The 20,669-nt window shown below is 49.3% G+C and overlaps 1 protein-coding gene across 1 annotated transcript; it reads left to right on the plus strand.

The window, feature by feature from the left end:
* The first annotated feature begins 1,282 nt into the window (after positions 1 to 1,282).
* Positions 1,283 to 19,048, plus strand: LOC310808254 (rho GTPase-activating protein 39-like). The gene is made up of 10 exons (XM_083675050.1): positions 1,283 to 1,393; positions 7,138 to 7,530; positions 10,871 to 12,245; positions 13,430 to 13,988; positions 14,536 to 14,634; positions 15,001 to 15,074; positions 15,286 to 15,485; positions 15,726 to 15,817; positions 16,122 to 16,291; positions 17,812 to 19,048. Exons 1-10 carry the CDS (start codon positions 1,380 to 1,382, stop codon positions 18,004 to 18,006), a joined length of 3,171 nt encoding a protein of 1,056 aa, XP_083531176.1. The 5' UTR covers positions 1,283 to 1,379; the 3' UTR covers positions 18,007 to 19,048.
* Positions 19,049 to 20,669: the final 1,621 nt, after the last annotated feature.

Here is a 20,669-nt window from a genome sequence, read left to right on the forward strand (position 1 = left end):
CTACAATACTGTCTCACACCTCCAGATGTACAATACTGTCTCACACCTCCAGGACTACAATACTGTCTCACACCTCCAAGTCTACAATACTGTCTCACACCTCCAGATCTACAATACCGTCTCACACCTCCAAGTCTACAATACTGTCTAAGGTAAACCATTGGAGGTTCTCTGTACAATACTCTCTGACACACCAGGCTCCTCCTCCCCTGAACTACAAGGACAGCAAAGCTTGTTCTGAGCATGTCGAACAGGAAGAGAACAGGACTGCTAGATGTGAAGAAGAAAATAGAGGGACTGCTGGATATGAAGAGGAGAACAGAGGGACTTGTACTGTCACACATAGATCTATCAGACATCTATTTTTGTTTCCTTGGTTACCAGTGACACCTTGATAGCGGTTGTTAGTTTGTGAATAAAGTGTTGAATTCCAAGGTAGCGAACGCCTGTGGACTCAGATGTGTTATCTCTCTCCCTGACACACACACACAGACACACACATGCACACACACACACACACACACACACACACACACACACACACACACACACTCTCTCTCTCTCTCTGTCTCTCACACACTCTCTCTCTCTCGCTCTCACACACTCTCGCTCTCTCTCTCACACACACACACACACACACACACACACACACACACACACACACACACACACACACACACAGTGTGGCTCTGCTATGCTAGCCTGGACATTCTACATACATAAACCTTGGAAGTTGATGACACAAACATAAAATATAATGTTTTGCACTTGTCCTATAACAACAACACTCATTATGATTTTGATTCTCAATTAAATTGAAAAAAAAAACACCTGTCAAGCCAGTTGTCCCATCACCTTTGAGTACCCTGAAATAGGGGGACTATGCAAGTATTTCTGAAATCTCTGAATGGTGAAACCAATATTCACACAACATTTATACCATCACATAAAAGCTGAGCATCTCTACTTCAACCTCATAGACCTCCATGAGTAGAGAGCAAAAAGAAGAAATGCTTCACTGTCCCATTACGCAGGACACTAACTTGGACTAACTTGCGACTGAATGTGTTTCTCTATGTCGTCGCTAGAGGTCGCGGTTGGATCAGGACAACAACCCGATACAGAGTGAAAGCAAAGCATGCAGTTGGATGTAGCCCAGTTGAGATCAAATTACACATACCCTACGAGGCAAAGGCATGGAGGGGTTGAGCGGCGGGGCGGGGAGCAGCGGGGGCACCTACCGACCGTCTGACTCACGCGCAGACAAGACGGGGCTGAACTTCCCCGCTGTAGTTTCGTGGCACAGCACCGGGACATCTACTACAGGAGGCTACAGTGCCGATCCTTTTCCAACTTGTTGTTCGCACAATGTGAGAAAAATGGCCGAGACACGGTAAGCGAGTTATTATTGTTGTCACTGCAAATATGTTCTGTTGAAAAACACGCGGAAAGAATGTAACAAGTTGTTGCCGTGGTTGGAATCCTCGTGAGAATAGCTACTGTATAAGTGTCATTACTTTCCTAGTTGTGTGTGTGTCTCTGGAGGCTACCGTGTCGGACGTAGTCTAGTTTGATAAAGTTAGACTTAGTGGAGCCTCGTATCGTTTGTGTAGCAAACTTGAAACGAGTCAGGGATTTGCTCGTTTGCCTCAAATGAAAATGTTCCCGAATTTGCGATTCACATGGAACAATGGAGAAGACACAGGCTGCTCCTGTAACTATATCACAAGAAGATAGATAGATAGATATGTACTTTATTGATCCCCGAGGGGAAATTAAGGCGTAACAACTGTTAACAATGTAACAGTTGTAACTCTGTAGTAACAACAATGTAACAAGTCAGTGTATCATTGTACGAGTCATTACAGGCCTAGTAATGTGAATCATGATATTGTTTGGGATCATAAACTTTGCTTAACGAGATCTTTATTGTATCATGTCGCTCTGTCTAGTTTGCTGTATCCTTTTAAATGTAGATACAGTATGCTGACTGTGTGACGTCGCTCTGCCGCTTTGACGTCAGATTTCCACGGTGGATTAATCGGTTCGTTTTGAGGAGACGAGTCTGGACTTGACTGGCATCTTTCTGAACAGTTGCTGAGCGCGAGGAGAGGTCTGGTTACCCATGCTCCAGCACCCCAAGGTGCCGCGCGAGCCTCGAATGCCAGGTGTCAACTTAAAGGGGCAATCTGTAATTGGTACCTCCAAAATTGGTTTTGCACTTTTAAATGAATGATATATAGCCATTGATCCTTGAAGAATAGATAACGTATAAATGCCTCATGAGCTTAGTTCAACTGTTCTACCCCCATCAGAATGCAAAATATAAGATTGTTTTACTCCATTGTTTGTAAACAATGTAATTGTAAACACTGTTTAGCTTCAACAAACAGTTAAAACTATAATTTTGATCTCAGGGATGGTCAGTCCTTGCACGCTCTGTCTATGAATTTGAGCGTGGTTAAATTTCTCCAGGCCCATCCCTCAGCTGTTTACCAAATGAAGTGGCGGGGAGACCACTTTGTTATTGTTTGAATCCCAGATTGCCCCTTTAATGACTAGCCTTTTCTCCCGGTCTGGCAGCATTCTATCAGTGGATTCATCACTTTATTATTAATCTCTGTCAGCATCTACCTCACCTGTGGTCTCTGCTGCCGCTCAACCACTGTGTGGGTGGGTGTGTGTCTGTGTGTGTTTGGGAGAGAGGCAGGTGCACCAACCTGCCTGTCCAAGGTCTTTACTAGTGTAGATTGTTCGGGTCCCAGGGTTAGAGAGAGAGAGAGAGAGGGCGAGAAAGAGAGGGGGGAGAGGGAGGAGAGGGAGGAGAGAGAGAGAGGGGGTAGAGAGAGAGACAGGGGGAGAGAGAGGACCGTTTTTCATCCCTGCTCCCAACATTTCTATACATTACTTCCTCCTCTCCTTCCTTTCTCTACTCTGTCTCTTTATCATTCTTTCTTGTTTTGTTCCCCCATTCCTCTACCCCTCCTCATCTCGTCTCATTCTTCCTCAGAGCACCATAAGCGATTCTCAGTGTGTGTGTGTGTGTGTGTGTGTGTGTGTGTGTGTGTGTGTGTGTGTGTGGCAGTGTTTGAACACCTAGCATCAGAGCTTGTACGGTTCGTCTGCTAGAACACTTAGAGAGCTGTGGAACTGTTGTTCTGGAAGGTACTAACATGGAGGATCAGTCGTGTTTTTAAAAAGGTTTTAACATGGAGGAGGATCAGTAGTTGCTTTCTGTAGCATGGACTGGTCATCTTTCACTGACTAACTGTCACATGTTGGATGAAGTAGTTTGGATGTAGTGAACTACTTTTTTATCATAGCTTTAGTTTGCCAAACTATATTTCTCTCAAGGGTAGCTTTATTGTAGTTCAACTTCCCTTGCAAAGTTAAATACATTTTCAGAGTAGCTTCCCCAACACAGCACATGACCAATGCTGGAGTACAGACAGACTTTGATTGGCTGAGAGAGAGAGAGAGAGAGAGATTTCAAATTTCAAATCCTCTTTATTGAGTCAATACAAATCAAGCATTCCATAGACTCCTGACCACTCAGGACCTCCTCATCCCTCTCAGGAGAGAAAGGTTAAACCCCAGCCCCAGGTACACAGAGGGAGGTAGGCCCCAGGTGCACACACAGAGGGAGGGAGGCCCCAGGTGCACACACAGAGGGAGGTAGGCCCCAGGTACACAGAGTCGTACCCAGGGTCATAGTCTGTAGTCTGTACCTGATGCTGTTGTGTGTCTGTAGTATTATTATAGTTTTCAGTGAGCTCCCTGATGTCTGTCTGCGTCAAAGCTGCAGCAGCGCCTGCATTCCTGCCCTAGAAAGGTGTAGCAGAGGAGTGTCGGATTACACACACACACACACACACGCACATACACACACATACACACACACACATACACACACACACACACACACACATACACACACACATACACACACACACACACGCACACACACACTTGGATACTTTATTTGGGTTCACAGTAAAGCATTACATAAAAGAATCCAACATATAACAAAGGTCATACAAATAGTCAAGGATACAGGTAACATCGTCTTCACCACACATCTAAGCTTCCCACAACAGCTGACACAGAACAATATCTTGCAAGCTGCTTAGCGTTTTTCCTATGGGAGCCCTGCAATTTGCAGGCCACGTGCTGTCAGGTAATGCACATGTTCAAGGCTGCCAAATATCAGTATTACCAGGTGACACCTGAAGCCAAGGCCACTAATACGTGTGACTAGGGGCTGGTATTTTAACAGTTTTGTAGAAAAGGCTTCCTCCATGTACAGATCGAATGAGCAGCCTACTCCTAATATGGTCATCTCTCCTTGGCCTTCATCAACAACAACAATGTCAGGTTGACAAAAAATTAGGTTGACAATGCGGTCATGCCTGGCAATGTATAGACCTTTGTGACTCACAGGACACCAGAGTGCGGGGTTATACTTAGTTGGCAGAACCTGTAGCCTTGCTTTAACAGTAAAGATCAGTATGTCCTCGCCTATGGTAGCATTTCTGTGCATGGAATATGATACAGAATTGCCAACAAAGTCCAGAGCAGCAAGTTTCCCCAGCAACCTCAGGCCAGTCCAATGTTGCACTAGCAGCTTCTGTCTTAATACTGAGAAGAGTTGTCCTTGATGATGTATGCTGTAGCTCCTGGGATGTTCCATCATGGGTGACCGTAGCCTCCACAACAACACAGGGGTCTGTGACCACTGCATCAGATGAAGACACTGGTTCCATTTGTGGGTTAATGTGTGTCCATTTTGGCTCCACTCCAATCCGGTTGCATTAGTCATTGAGTTCCAGCCAGACTCCAAAGCCCGCAGCACGTGTGTCCAGTTTCCCATTGGTCTTCTTCTTGAAGCCTAAAGAGTTGTCCTCTGCCAGTTGCCCATGGGACCTTCCGTCTCTTTGTCCACTAGAAGGGAAGCTCTGGCTTGCTCCCGCACTGTTTGTGACTGTTGTCACTGTTCAGGAGATGAGTTATTATTGTTGTAGTGTATATCCATTTGACATTTTGGACTATTTTGACTTGGGAATATGACATCTCAAGTGGAATGTGTGAACATTCTGTGGAATAGGCACATTGGCAAACAGACACTGAACTTCTCTTGTAGCTTCATGGCTACAGGCAGAGGGGACTAGTCAATCATCTCAAGCCTAGTTGAATAATCATGAGCGAGCTGGAGTACATGCTCATCCATGCTCTGGCGATCAATATTTGCCTTCTGTTTGCCTCACGAGTTGGAAACTTTCTCAGGATCCGTGCAACGTACTTCAGTAGTGGAGTTGCGAAGGGTCTTCCGTCCCAATATTTTGCGACACCATTCTTCAAAAAGCTCCATTTCCCCGGGATCACCGGAGGAGACAAAGTTTGTTTTTTATCTTAAAACAGTTTAGCGTCTAGGCTTTTCCTGAAGGCTCTATCGTGTTTCCGGAAGGTTGTCCATTCATCTTAGGAGAACGGTCGTTCACAGTCAGAGATATCTGCCGAGGTATTTCCACCCGCCAGGTGTATTGGGGCTGGGTCATCATAAAAGGCTTGTTTGAAAGCCTACTTTAGCGCTTTTGGTGCAAACATATGTACCAAAAGTGCATTCAGGACGGCAATTAGAACGGGTTTGCTTAGTTGTTTTAGTGGCATGCCATGTCTTGGCACAGAGCTGCTGCACTCACATCTGCTCCTCCCGGAAGCACACACACACACACACACACGCACACACACACGCACACACACACACACAGAAACATACACACACACACACAGATAGATTTGGTTATAAATAGGAGGAATGTAGAGAAGAGAGGAGGATGAAAGAGAGAGGGAGGGAGAGGGAGAGGGGGGGAGAGAGAGGGAGAGAGAGAAGGAATGAGTGTGCGTTGGCCCTAACCCTCAATGCTCCTGGTAGAACTGTGTTTATAGTAGACACTGTTGTGGTGTCCACTAGTTCTCTCTCTCTCTCTCTCTCTCTCTCTGAGTATATCTCGGCTTGTTGTTGTTGTTGTTGTTGTTGTTGTTTTGAACAGGTTTTATGGCACAGTGTTGACTTCTCTGAGTAGGTGTGGAGAGAGAGTTGCTTTTCTGACAGGTTTTAACAGGTTCACTTTTTTACAGTTTACAACTAGTTAGATGGTTCCTTCCACTGAAAGTAGTCCATGGGCCAGGAGAAACAGTCATCCATGGTTCAGAGTTGTTTAAATTGTCACTACTATCTTCAGCTAACTTTAGCCACCGCTAAACAAAAAAAACAATGGAAGTGATGGGGGGGCAAGTAGACACAGTTTAAAATTACATGTCCAAATCAACTTGGTTGGTTGGTATTTACTTTGAGTAAATTGCTAATTTGGCCACAGATTTTGATAATTTAGTCTCAACTGCTGCCACCACTCCCATTGTTGCGTTGGTAGTGGTGCCTAAAGTTAACTGTCCCTTTAAGGTGTGTGCTGAGTCAGACCTACAGGATGTAGAGTAAACAGCAGGTGTGGCCACACACACACACACACACAGGGACTATGATGAACACACACTCTATTATTGGGTTGTGATCTTTTGCACCCAAATCATTTTTCTAGTTCCAATTCAAATCAACTCGACCGCAGCCCATGCCCTGCCACACACTCCACCCCCCCGAGGCCATGAGCTTTCTTACAAACAAATAATTAGTTAAAATAATAATAATAAAATAAAGCATTACAGTAAACGTGACAGTGCAAGATGGCAACTTAGATACACGAGAAAGGAAACATGCAGGGGAAATATGGAATGTCTGTTACACAAAGGTGTGAGACCTGAAGCCTCCTCAGGAGTTTGGTTCTGTTTCGGTCTGTGGGAGGGTTAGGGTTAGGGTTAGGGAGGGGGAGACAGTGTGATAGATTAATGTAACAAAACAATTGTTAATAATCCTTAATTTACACTCCACGTTATTGGATAAAGTATATCTATATGAAAATAAACATACATATATTCACACACACACACACACACACACTCACTCACTGAGGCTCTCTCTCACACAGACATAGTCAGGCCATATAATCTGACTTACTATACGTCGTCATGTCATATAATGTCTCCAGAGTTTGACTCCGTTTCCCATACTGCCCCTGTGTCTAGGTGTGATTGGGTGGCGATCGTGGAGCCTCGCTCCCGGGAGAGGATGTACGTGAACCTGGTGTCTGGAGAGTGTGGCTGGGACCCGCCCCCTGGCGTCGCTGTGCGTCAGTCCGACGGCAACCAATGGTGGGAGTTGTTTGACAGCCATAGCAACCGTTTCTACTACTACAACAGCTGCAGCCAGACCACCGAGTGGCACCGCCCCCTAGGCTGCGACATCCTGCCCCTCGCCCAATTACAGGCCAGGAGGCGGGGCTCTGAGCCAGGGGGGAGGGGCTACGGCCAGCCCCAGAGAGGCCACACACCTCTGCCACCCGCCCCTGATGCCAGTGGGCGGGAAACCCCGTCTAAAGGCCACTGTGACAGCCTAGAGAACAGGAGAAATGCCAGCAGGTAAAGACCACACGTGTGTGTGTGTGTGTGTGTGTGTGTGTGTGTGTGTGTGTGTGTGTGTGTGTGTGTGTGTGTGTATATATCTCCTCTCTCTGTGATGATGTCATGGCCTGTGATAAGTGTGGGAGGAGTCCCTGAGTAGAAAACACGGTTCATGTTCTCAGTTCTCTGGTGGTTTCTCTTAACTGATGGTGTTAAATCAGGTTTTCAGGACATAACAAAAGGTGTGCCACAAGGATCAATTCTTGGTCTGTTTTTTTTTTTTTTTTTTTTACTATTTACATTTACAATATTGGATTATCTGTAAATATTTATAACCTGCACTTGTATGCCGATGACACTGTTGTATATACTATTGCCCCCACGATTGACCAGGCTCTTTCTGAGCTACGGTTTGCTTTTTTGTCCTACAGAAAGCATTTGTGAAACTGAAATGAGTACTTAATGCTGGAAAAACTGTATGTTATTTTCCAAATCACAAGAAAATGTATCTGATGATTTTTGCATATGTACATTGGGTGGTGCCCCCTTTGAGCATGTTCAGGCCACATGCCCTACTGCATAAGCTCCCGGCTTACCTCACCTCATTATTGAAGTATAAGAACATGAGTTACCAAACTCGTTGCCCCCCCCGCTCTCTCTCTCTCTCTCTCTCTCTCAGTCTGTCTATCTATCTATCTATCTATCTCTCCCCCCCCTCTCTCTCACACACTCTCTCTCGCTTTCTCACTCCTGCTCTTTCTCTCTGTCTCCTCCTCTCCTCTCTCTCTCCCTTCCCCACACTCTCTCTCCTCCTCATCCTCTCCTCTCCCTCTCTCTCCTCTCTCCCCCTCCCCCTCCCCCTCCCCCTCCGTGGTTTAGAGTGGTTGACATGTGGTCAATGTGATGGTTAGGGTTATGGTTATGGCCAGGATGGGGTTAAGTGGTAACTTTGGTCCACAGGTGTGTGTGTGTGTGTGTGTGTGTGTGTGTGTGTGTGTGTGTGTGTGTGTGTGTGTGTGTGTGTGTGTGTGTGTGTGTGTGTGTGTGTGTGTGTGTGTGTGTGTGTGCGGTCATGATAGGACCACTCCCTGTTCTGCGGTATTTAGCCTCTGACAATATTACCAGATAGAACCCGCACACAGATCTCTCTCTTCTCCTCCCTCCTCCTCTGTGTGTGTGTGTGTGTGTGTGTGTGTGTGGTCCCCTGGGAGAGGGACAGGCCAAGGCTGAGAACAGCTGAGAGAGAAGATGGGAGGGACAAGCCGTGGGAAACTGAGTGTGAATTTTCTCTGGTGATAGTAGCAGGGCTGTGGACACACATACACACACACATGCACACACATGCTGATACACACATTTATCTGTAAAACAATAGACTGCAGTGTAGTGAGTTTATGATAATCTCATTTGTTACATTTGTCTGTGTGTGTGTGTTTGAGGATACTGTGTTTATATAGTATAAATGGGAATTCCTCTGGGAGAGAGGAGCCTGTAGTTGGTTCTGCTCTGTGTGTGAATGTTTTGTGAAGGTTGTGAGAACGTTGTTTGAACATGTTGTGAAGGTTGTGTGAACATTGTGATGTGAACGCTCTGTTGGTATTTCCTGTTTTGCTATGGAGAGATGACCTTTGAACTTTCCACCAGGCGTCCCTCAGGACACCCCTCTCTCTACTCAGGACCTGAGGCCTTCCTAAAACACACACACACACACACACACACACACACACACACAGCCAGAGCAACTGACACAACATTGTGGTGCTAACTACTGACACCAATGGGGAGGGGGAGCTGTTTTGGTTCCTATGTCTCTATTGTCCCTGTGGCCCAGACAGACACGCAGACAGACAGACAACTCACACAGACAGGCAGGCCGGCAGACAGACAGATATAGGACAGACAGACAAACTTGGGGGGGTAACGTTGCTACTGCATCTCCAAGCTAACGGGGAAGTCTGGTTTTAACACACATGGCCAGAGACTTTCTGTTTATATGCAGAACAAATCTGGCTGTCCAAAACATTTTACTGCCCACAACTGATTTCCACAGCCATGTTTAAACACCCCCCCTCCTCTCCTCTCTGCTCCTCTCCCCTCCTCTCCTCTCCTCTTCTCTCCTCTCTCCTGTCCTCTCTTTCTCATTCACAGTAATGAAGCTTAGCCGTTGGCTGGAGCCTGACTGCTGTAGTGACATGGCCTAGTGTCTATACTACTGTTTATTGCTCAAGTGTACTGTTTACTAGTTAGTGTTTACTAGTTAGTGTTTAGTGTAGTTTTGTAACTGGCGAGGTGTGTTAGGCTGTGAATGGTCGTCTCTCAGAGTGAAGCTGGCTCAGGCTGATGGTTGTTTGTTTGTTTTGTTGTTGTGGCGGAGGAGGGGGGGGACGGGGGACGGGGGACGTGACAGGGGGAGCAGCGTTCTCACAGTGACATTGGTGGTGGGGAGGTCATCGTTCTCACAGAGACTGAAGGGACCCCTCACCGATTAAGCATCATCCTGGGCCAACTCAACCCCTGTGTGTGTGAGGGAACACTGCCATGAGTGTGAGTGTGTGTGTGTGGAGGGGGATGTGGTGGTTGTGTAGAGGCGTGTGTGTGGAGGAGGTGGGTTGGAGTTGGGGGGTGGGGGGTGGGAGTCGGGGGGGGGGGGGAGTGTGTGTGTGTGTGTGTGGGGGGGTCTAGTTGAGAGGTTGTGAGTTGGCAGACCAGAACAGAGCCTAACACTGGTGGATTCCTGTTTTCCCCAGTGCTAGCGTAACTGTAGCGACCTGAAGTGGAAAATCTACTTTCCTGTTGTGTTTCTCCTACAAACAGGGGCGTGGTGTGTTCTGGAAAGTGTGTGTGTGTGTGTGTGTGTGTGTGTGTGTGTGTTCCTGTTTGATAAGCTGAGTAAGGCTTTCTTCTGTGAAGTGTTTCTATTGTTTCATTGTGACACGCTGTTGAGTAACGATGAATCTCTCTGCTCTGCCCTGATTATGTTCCCACAATATCCTCAACGACAACAGTCCCAATATGACTGAAACTCAGCTCTGAGGAGGGTTCTAGAAGGTCAAAGTTCTGAGGAGGGTTCTAGAAGGTCAGAGAGTTGAAAGCCTTTAGCTGAGGCAGGAATGTGCATTCTGTAATTCTGTGCCAGCTGAGGTATTCCAGACACCGATGTAGATATGAAGCTGGGTTAGAGTTTGTAGGGTTAGGGTTAGTTAGTAGATGTTGGGTTTCATGTATAGGTATCAGTGAGTTAGTGTTTGTCTATGGGGGTGTGTGTGTGTTTGTGTGTGTGTGTGTGTGTGTGTGTGTGTGTGTGTGTTTCATGTGTAGATATTAGTGTGTGTGTCTGAACCCCTCTTCTTTGTTCCAGGGAGTTGGATTCAAGATGGCAGCCAGCGCCAGGCTCCAAGGCGGCCATGTTGGTGAAGGTCAACAGCATCGGCAGGAATCAATCAGCCAGTGGCGCTAATGCCCGGCCACTCCCTCCTCTAACCCTGGTGTGCCATGCCCACTCTGACAGACCGAGCCTCCCAGGCAAGATGGCTGCTGTCCCGGGGGCTAGCCCCGCCCACCAGCCCCTCCGGCCCGCCTCCCCCCAGTATGGCTCCACCCCCCCCATCTATGATGAGCCACCCCTGGACCCCCCCATCTACGATGAACCTCCTGTGGACATGGAGGTGGAGGGGGCTCGCCTCCTGACTAGGCCCACCACCCTCACTACCAGACCCACCCTCACCCTCAACCCCCCCCTCATCCTCCGCCAACCCCAGGGACACACACAGGACCCCCAGTCGCAGCCCCAGTCACAGCCCCAGTCCCAGTCCCAGCCTCAGGCCCCCCACCCCCAGCCCCAGTCCAAACTGCTCCCCTACCCTGCCTCCCTGGTTTCTAAACACAGGAGGAGCCCCTCAGCCACAGAGTACAGCCCCGCTGGACGGGAGTGCATCAAACACATGATCAACGTGGATCCTGCTGCCTGCAAACAGAGCCCCCATCCTCCCCTGTCCCAGACGTCCCAGAGCCCCCAAGCACCTCTGTCCCCCCAGGGCCCCCTGCCCCCCCTGTCCCCTCTGTCCCAGACCTCCCAGTCCACCCTGCCACCCCAGCCCGCTAGTCTCACAGAGCAGACCCCAAACCCAGTGCTGTCCCCCTCCCCACCCCCAGACCCAGGCCAGACCCGGCCAAGGGAGGCCAGTCTGGAGAAGCAGTCGTCCTGGCGCCTCCTAGAGGCCAGTGTGAGGAAGAGCATGGAGGCGCGTCACAGTCGTCAGAACAGCCTGGCGTCGCAGGACTCCCCGGCTCTACCCACCGTCTGCTACCAGGACTCCGGCTACTCCACTGGCCCCTCCCCCAGCCTGCGGAGGAAGAACCGGCGCCGGGCCCTGGGGGGGGGCGGGGGTGGGGTCCGGCCGGGCTCCCTAGGCAGTAGTGGAGATCTGAATGACAGACTGATGGCAGAGATGAGGGAGGTGGTGAGTCGCTCTAACACCCTGAGAGGAAGCAAGGTCACCCTGGACACCCCCGCTCCCCACGCCCTTGACACTCCCCCCCTCCAGGCCCTGCCTAGGGGGGAGGAGGGCCATCAGGGGGAGTGTGGGGAGGACGTCAATGCCAGCGACCGTTCCCTGTACCGGGCGGGGGGTAATCATGGAGATGTGGGGGGTCAGAAACGGACCTTTGAGAAAGTGGACTCTCTGGAGAAGAGCAACCTGTTACCCCCGGACACCCCTAGATCCCCCTCACAGGTACTGACAACCCTGTGTGTGTGTGTGTGTGTGTGTGTGTGTGTGTGTGTGTGTGTGTGTGTGTGTGTGTGTGTGTGTGTGTGTGTGTGTGTGTGTGTGTGTGTGTGTGTGTGTGTGTGTCTCTGCTCCTTCTCTCCTCCTCCCCCTCTCCTCTTCTCCTCCCTCTGCCCCTCAGACCAGTAAAGAAAACATGTCCATCCTGTCGCTGAAGGAACAATGCTGTGGAGAGCAGCGGGCTCAGAGTTTCCTGTTTCTGCAGTCAGACTGTGTGTGTGTGTGTGTGTGTGTGTGTGTGTGTGTGTGTGTGTGTGTGTGTGTGTGTGTGTGTGTGTGTGTTGGCCTGTCAGAGGCTTTATCCACCCCCAGAATCAGGAGCTCGTCTGTAGGGACAACAACGTGGGAGAGAGAGCGAGAGAGAGCTAGGCTGAGAACACATTGGCGTAAGACGGGGGGGAGGGGGGTCACTCTGCTCTCCACATCCTGTCTTAGTGTTAGGGTTAGTCTTGGTGTAACCCTCCATGAAATGAACACAGGAGAAGCTGCTGCAGAGAGAGAGAAGGAACAGAGGGAGAAGAGGGAGCGATTCTGCCAATCGCTCAGGTGAGTCAGAGAGGAGGGAGGGAAGAAGGGAGGGAGGAGAGAGCAGTAGGGTGTTGAGCTTCCGCAGAGGGTGATTTGGATGCGTAAGGTGCTTTAAGGCCACAGACAGAAGCAGAAGCCATGATATCACCTCCTAGCAACATGATGTCACTTCTCACTCAGGCGTCCTGCTAGGATGCCTGTCTGGAATGGAAAAACTAAGGGTCCTAAATTGGCAGACAGGGGTAATTAGCAGGTCTGGTATAGTGGTTCTATTGTCAAACATTGATGTTAAAACTAACATCGTTAACAAGGATTTATTTGAGAACAATTTGTGGTCAATGTGGCGTTAAGGCTTGGCGCCCCAACTCCTGTAGCGGAGTGTGTGTGTGTGTTTGTTGATCAGGGGAGGTGCTGTGAATGGTACTGGGTCACTTATTTCTGGAGTGATATCAGGTTCTGCTCTGGCACAGTCATAGAGGGAACACACACACACACACACACACACACACACACACACACACACACACACACACACACACGCACTAGTATGCAGCATAGCTCCTGGCCAGTCTGACTGCAGCTTCCTTTGTGTCCATCTACAGACAGGAACACTGGACTCCCTGGCCCAATCAGAGCTCTCCTCACCACCAGGGGGCGGGGCTGGACAGGGGGGCGGAGGGGGGGGCTACCTGCACCCCCCACCTCCAGAAGTCATCATGGCGGCCTGGGCCAGAGACAACCTGAACCAGCACACCCACGGCCTGTTCCGCCGACGTGTCCCCCTGGCAACCATGCTGTCGTGGAGCCCTGCCCCCATCAGGAAGCCCATGCTGGCCGGCACCGGCCGCGGCGGTGTGAGGAAGGAGGCATGTGACATGTTCAAACTGGTCCAGGCCTACATGGGGGACCGGCCCTGCAGGTTGGAGCGCCGCAGCGCCGCCCTAGTGGTGGTCAGTATGTGCTGGAGCGGACCGGCTCTCAGGGACGAGCTGTACATCCAGCTGCTCAGACAGACCTCCGACAACCCCGGCCTCCGCAGCCTCCAGGCCGGCTGGGAGCTCATGGCCATAAGCCTGGCCTTCTTCTCCCCCTCGGCCACGTTCAGACGCTGCCTGGCCAGCTACCTGCACACCCACCTGGAGGAGAGCCACGACAAGATGAGTGAGTGGACATAGATAGGTCACAGCTAAGGTCATAGGTCAGAGGAAGGTCATAGGGAGATCATAAGAGGTCATAGGGAGGCCATAAGAGGTCACAGTGAGGTCATAGGGATGTCATAGGGGGGGTCATGGGGTGTGAAGATATGGTAATGAGGGGTGAAGATATGTGATGTACAGTGCCCTGCGTAAGTAATGGGACAGTGAAGCATTTTTTCTTCTTTCGGCTCTACACTCCAAAGGTTTGGATTTGAAATCAAACAATGTCTATGAGGTTAAAGTAGAGACTCTCACCTTTTATTTGATGGTATTTGTGTATATATTAGTTTAACCATTCAGAAGTTACACCACTGTTTATGCGTAGATCTCTACTTTATCCACATAGTAAATGTTAAACTTTTGGAGTGTAGAGCCGAAAGAAGAAAAAATCCTTCACTGTCCCATTATTTACGCAGGGCACAGTATATGTGATGGGTGGGGGGTGCTGTTGGGGGTGGATGTGGGGGTGGATATGTGACAGGTCTTTAACCAAAGAACCGTACGGGCTTTAGTCATGCAGAGCATCACAGAACACCAGGAACGTAAGAACAAGAGGAGCTCTAAGTCCCGCAAGAAGAGGAAGCAGGACAACGAGGAGGAGGGGGAGGAGGGTGAGTATCGCCACGACAACACTCCCTCATTCACACACAAGGGAGGAGTGAATCTCATCGTATTACTGTCAGCTCTCAGGGAGGGGGAGGGGAGGAGGGGGGGAGGGAGGAGGTAGGAGGGAGGGAGGTGGCATCGCCTCCAGCTGTCTCTCTCTGCCAGGCTGCTAAGAGGGCATTGTTCTCGTGCCAGGAGCCTCAGATCCAGCCTCAGATCCAGCTCTTCTTTAGAGAAGGGGGGGGGGTGGAGGGCGGATTAATGCAACTCCCATTTGAATGCAAATACTCTCTTTATCCTCTCTCTGTCTCTGGCCCAGCCCCAGTTTAGTATTGGTCAGTAATGGTGTCTGTCATCTCTTGTTTCTACAGGCCTGCCAATCAGCACGTATGCTAAGTACTGCTACCGCAAGCTGCAGAAGGTGGCTGTCACTGGGGGCAAGAAGGTGAGGTCATAGGTCGTCCCTCCATGGGGTGCATCCCAATAGTCTACAGTGAACTGTCCCTTTAAGGCCTGTGTGATTCAACACCTCCTGCTGCAGAGGTCCACCACTAAACAACTTTAGACTACTTGAGATGTTTCTCTGAGAGAAGAGTTTGTGTTTGTTGGTTGTGAGTCACTAATAGCCCCCCCATCCCCCCCCGCCCCCCTCCCAGGGCCTGAGGAAGCCCACCCTGGAGGAGGTGGACCAGGGCCGGACCGCCATCTTGACGCCCTCTCTGTTCGGGAGTACGCTGCAAGAGATCATGGAGCGCCAGAGCCAGCTGTTCCCACGGCGACACTTACCATGGGTGCAGGTCCAGCTGTCCCAGGCTGTGCTGGCGCTGGGCGGGGCCCAGACAGAGGGCATCTTCAGGTGAGCAGGACCACACACCTGGATCCACACCTGCCTGTTCCAATGAAACCAATGATGTGCAACTCCAAGATAAGATGAGCACACCTGAAGTATTTGACATACAGTACTGGTGCCCCAACCAGGCTAGTATGAAGGGTGAGGAGGGAGTGGGGCACGTGGGAGGTGTGGGGGGCTCGGGGCAGAGGAGGTGGGGCTCTTATGGCTATAGACCTACACCTGTCCTTTGGTTGCTCCCCTCAGGGTACCAGGTGACATCGATGAAGTCAACGCTCTCAAGCTGCAGGTGGACAAGTGGAATATTCCAGAAAACCTCTCTGACGCCAACGTCCCAGGTAACCCTGACCCTAACCCCTGACCCCAACGTCCCAGGTAACCCTAACCCTGACCCCAACGTTCCAAGTAACCCTAACCCTGACCCCAACGCTACATTACCCAGTTACACTTCATTTGGATAGTTCCCTACAGATGGTGTTGATGCTAACTCTCTCCCCAGCGTCTCTGCTGAACCTCTGGTGTTGATGCTAACTCTCTCTCCAGAGTCGTTGGTGTTGATGCTAACTCTCTCTACAGAGTCGTTGGTGTTGATGCTAACTCTCTACAGAGTCGTTGGTGTTGATGCTAACTTTCTCTCCCCAGCGTCGCTGCTGAAGCTCTGGTACCGGGAGCTGGAGGAGCCTGTCATCCCACAGAGCTTCTACCAGCGCTGCATCAGTAACTATGACGACCCAGAGGCAGCAGTCAGCGTGGTGCATTCTCTGCCTGAGCTCAGCCGCCTGGTCCTCTGCTACTTCATACACTTCCTCCAGGTATGTCTTGTCCTCAGTGGCGTTTCGTCATTCAGGACTGGTGGGGCCCGGCCAGCAGATGGCGCTGTTGTCTTCTTTTACCTTAATGAAACATTTATGGCTGTGCTTTAGTTTATTTTCCTTGAGTATGGAAACTCTGAAATGCATGAAATTTGCTGTTTTTCGCAGCTGCTACTGTTTTCTATGGTAGTGGGGTCAGTCCTGTTCGACCCCTCTCTGTCAATGAAACTCTATGAGTGGGGAAAATGATTGTGCGCATGCTCAAAGTATGCCTCTCCGTTAAGTCAAAGGCAAGCACAAGGGGCCGAGCTCCTCTGGCCCCACGGTCCCTAGTGGTTCAAAAAGGTGCTGCTGCCAGAGAAAGACAAAATGCCTGTAGTTTACGCAGTGTCACCAACGGTTCAGCTGGCTAGCTGGCTAGCAGGCAAAACAGATGTCAACCTGTCCTCTACATCCGTTCGTTTGACCTTGTAAGACAAATTGCTCAACCACAAATATCACCAGTCATCATGAATGAGGTGGACTATTTATTCATTTATTCACCATTCACTTCAGCACTTTGACTTTGGAAGATAAAATTGAGATTAAGCGGCTCGGGGCACACCGGCCTATGGATTTAATTATAACTCAGGCTGGAAAAGACCAAAATCGCTGTTTCAACCCTGAGTGGTTTCAGAGGAAAACATGGCTAACAGCTAGTGTATCCAAGAAAGTTCATTCTTTTTGGTGGAGAGAGCATTTGGTCCAAATCAGGATTCAAGGACTTACATCCTCTCTCATGTGGACAGTGCAATAACTGGGTTTAATGGGGAACACCAATGTAGGGTAGAATAATTGCTTGCATTCAATTGTGTGGTAAAAGTGTGTACTTGAGTTTTACATTGCTGTGTGCTGTATATGCCTAATATGTGGTCCTGCGAGCCACTTTGTTAAGAGGCTACACTGTTGCATAGCTTACTTGTTGCTGGTGGAGACACTCTGTTGACCAAGGCGGCTTGTTTATTGTTTAGATGTCTGCCGCATCTTTACTATTGCTTTCCCGCGGGGTCTGCTCCCTGCAAACTGGTCTGGCAAAAGTAGTCACATAGCTAAAGGTGGTCATAGCTAAACAGAAAGCTAACATGATGGAAATAGAAGCTGCATGATTGTGTCCATGAGAAAGAGTTTTTCAACATTAATCTTATCGGAAAATATATTCTGCTAATAGGCTATGTCTTGATGTACAGTAGTCTGTATCCAATTGCATTCATGACGGGTGATGTTTTGTTTGACTGTGGTTCCACTGGCATGCTTCTGGGCGTTTTTGACAGTGGCCACACCAACATTTTGGGGTTAAAAACGGCACTGGGTCCTCTGCTACTTCATACATTTACTCCCGGTATGTCTCCTCCCTCTGCGCTAGAGCCTCCAGGTGTGTTAGTCCTCTGAACTAAAGCTTACAGGTACGCCTCCTGTGTTGCCTAAACACCTAATCTCTCTCTCTCTCTGTCTCTCTGTGTGTCTCTCTCTCTCTCTCCTAGGTGTTTGCCCAGCCAGTGAACGTCAGCAGAACTAAGATGGATGTGAATAACCTGGCCATGGTGATGGCTCCTAACTGTCTCCGCTGTCAGTCGGACGACCCGCGCATCATCTTCCAGAACACTCGCAAGGAGATGTCCTTCCTACGCATGCTCATAGTACACCTGGACACCAGCTCCATCACTGGCCTCGCCTGACCTGCCAGCTGCATCACTGGCCTCACCTGACCTGCCAGCTGCATCACTGGCCTCACCTGACCTGCCAGCTCCAACACTGGCCTCATCTGACTTGCCAGCTCCATGACTGGCCTCATCTGACTTGCCAGCTCCATGACTGGCCTCATCTGACCTGCCAGCTCCACGACTGGCCTCATCTGACCTGCCAGCTCCACGACTGGCCTCATCTGACCTGCCAGCTCCATCACTGGCCTCATCTGACCTGCCCGAACCACCACTGGCCTCATCTGACCTGCCAGCTCCATCACTGGCCTCATCTGACCTGCCATACTAGACCATGCTGGACCGTACTAGACTGTGCTAGATCATACTAGACTGTACTAGACCGTACTAGACAGTGCTAGACCGTACTGGACCGTACTAGATTGTACTAGACCATACTAGACCATGGTGGACCGTACTAGACCGCGCTGGTCCGTACTGGCCTGTGCTGGACCGTGGTGCACAGGACTACACTGGTGTGAGATTCATCATGTGTATGAAGAGACTATCATGAGGAGTGCTGAGTAAACCAATAGATTTAGTTTCCGCAGACAGTATGAGCCGTGACTCTGATAGATATAGATATATACATATATATCTGTTATATATGTACATTAGATAGACAGGATGTCCATGTATGGCCATGGCATGGTGGTGATGATGTCACTTGTTCTGGTTTGATGACACTCCACACACAGATTCTGTATCACCATGTTTCTTGTTTCTATGTGTTTATACAACCAATCATTTGGAATTTGGAATTTTTCGTGAGTGTGCGTGTGTATGTGTGTATGTGTGTGTGTGTGTCCATCTATAGCACTTACGCCCTATGCTTCCTCTCCCCTCACCAAGCTGTTGCCTGTACATCTGGTTGACTGTGGCTGATGGTGTGTGCGTTACTGTTTATGGTTGTGTGTGAGAAAGGTTGAGCAGTCAGAAAGGCAGCAACAGTGATTGGGATTTTGAGAAGAATTAATTAATCTTATGAATCAAAAAGAATAAAATGTGTTAATTTACTAAATTAAAAATGTGTCATTGTCTTTTCTCCTGCCGCCATCTTCAGCCCTGTCTCCCTGCATCAAGCCTGTGATGGGACAGGCAGTCCAGACCATGTGGCTCCAGCCAGGACGTGTGTATGTTAGTGTGTGTGTTGGTGTTTTTGTGTGTGTGTGTGTGTGTGTGTGTGTGTGAAACATGATTTACCCTGCCTGGTGGTGGAGACAGCTGCTGTTGGACTGTGATATACTGTGACAGTAATTTCCTCACATGGTTTCTCCTACCACTGATACGCAGATGACACTCAACTCTTTCTCTTTTCCCCCCCTCTGACTCACAGGTGGAAAACACGTGTCTCTACGTATCTTGCAGACATTTCTGCTTGGATGTCAGCCCACCACCTCAAGCTCAACCTTAACAAGACTGAGCTGCTCTTCCTCCCTGGGAAAGCCTGCCCTCTCCAAGACTTCTCTGACCTCCTCCCAAACAGCCAAGAATCTTGGGGTGATCCTTGACAACCACTTATCCTGCAAGGCGAACATCACAGTGACAGCACGCTCCTGTAGATTCTTCCTCTACAACATCAGAAGGATACGTCCATCCCTCACGAGAGAGGCAGCAGAACTCTTGGTCCAGACACTTGTGATGTCCCGCCTTGACTATTGCAACGCACTCTTGGCCAGGCTCCCCGCCTCAGCCATTAGACCTCTGCAGCTCATCCAGAATGCTGCCGCCCATCTGGTGTTCAATCTCCCCAAGTTCTCCCATGTCACCACCCTTCTTCACACCCTTCACTGGCTCCCGGTAGCAGCTTGCATCAGATTCAAGACCCTGGTGCTCTCCTACTGGGCGGCAAAGGGAACAGCCCCTCCCTACTTGCAAGCAATGGTCAGTCCAAACCCCCTGCCAGATCACTCTGCTCTTCCACCTTGGCTGGCCCCCTGACACCGCTGAATCTACGTGGATGCAGCAGTCGTGCTACTCGGTCACGGCTTTTCACTGTCCTGGCGCCCTGCTGGTGGAACGAGCTTCCCACTGCTGTCAGGACTGCAGAGTCACTAACGGTCTTCCGCCGTAGATTGAAGACCCATCTCTTCAGGCTACATCTTAACTGTCCCTCCTAAAGACCTGTTCATCCTCACTACCCCCTGTATAGTTTATCTACTGTAAATAAAAAAATAAAAAATTAAAGAATTAATTCTTACTTCATCTAGCATTGTGACTGCCAATGGCCCCAGGTCCTAGCATAGATTTATTTTTCTTATGATGACTAATAGATAGATGATTCACTTACTTAGACAAATGTATTTGTTCTAAGTTGCTTTGGATAAAGGCGTCTGCTAAATATCAAAAATGTAAATGTAATACTGTATGCTACTGACAATGCTACACACAGACACACACAATAAGCAGTCATATGTAACAAATGCGTTATATTTACAGGAAGTAATGTTCCTTTATAGAATGTTACAAACGTTTTGAAAAAATATCACTGGCAAATACCAAATTCATAAAATGAATCTGGTACTGTCTCACAGCGGTTATACAGCTATGCTCCAGCCATTCTCTGGGCTATACTGCCTGCTGGTGGATAAAGACGGTAACGCACCGTTTACATATTTACATCATGTTAAAGTGCTGTAATG

Source organism: Argentina silus, assembly GCF_951799395.1.
Source record: "Argentina silus genome assembly, chromosome: 8".
NCBI lineage: Eukaryota > Metazoa > Chordata > Actinopteri > Argentiniformes > Argentinidae > Argentina > Argentina silus.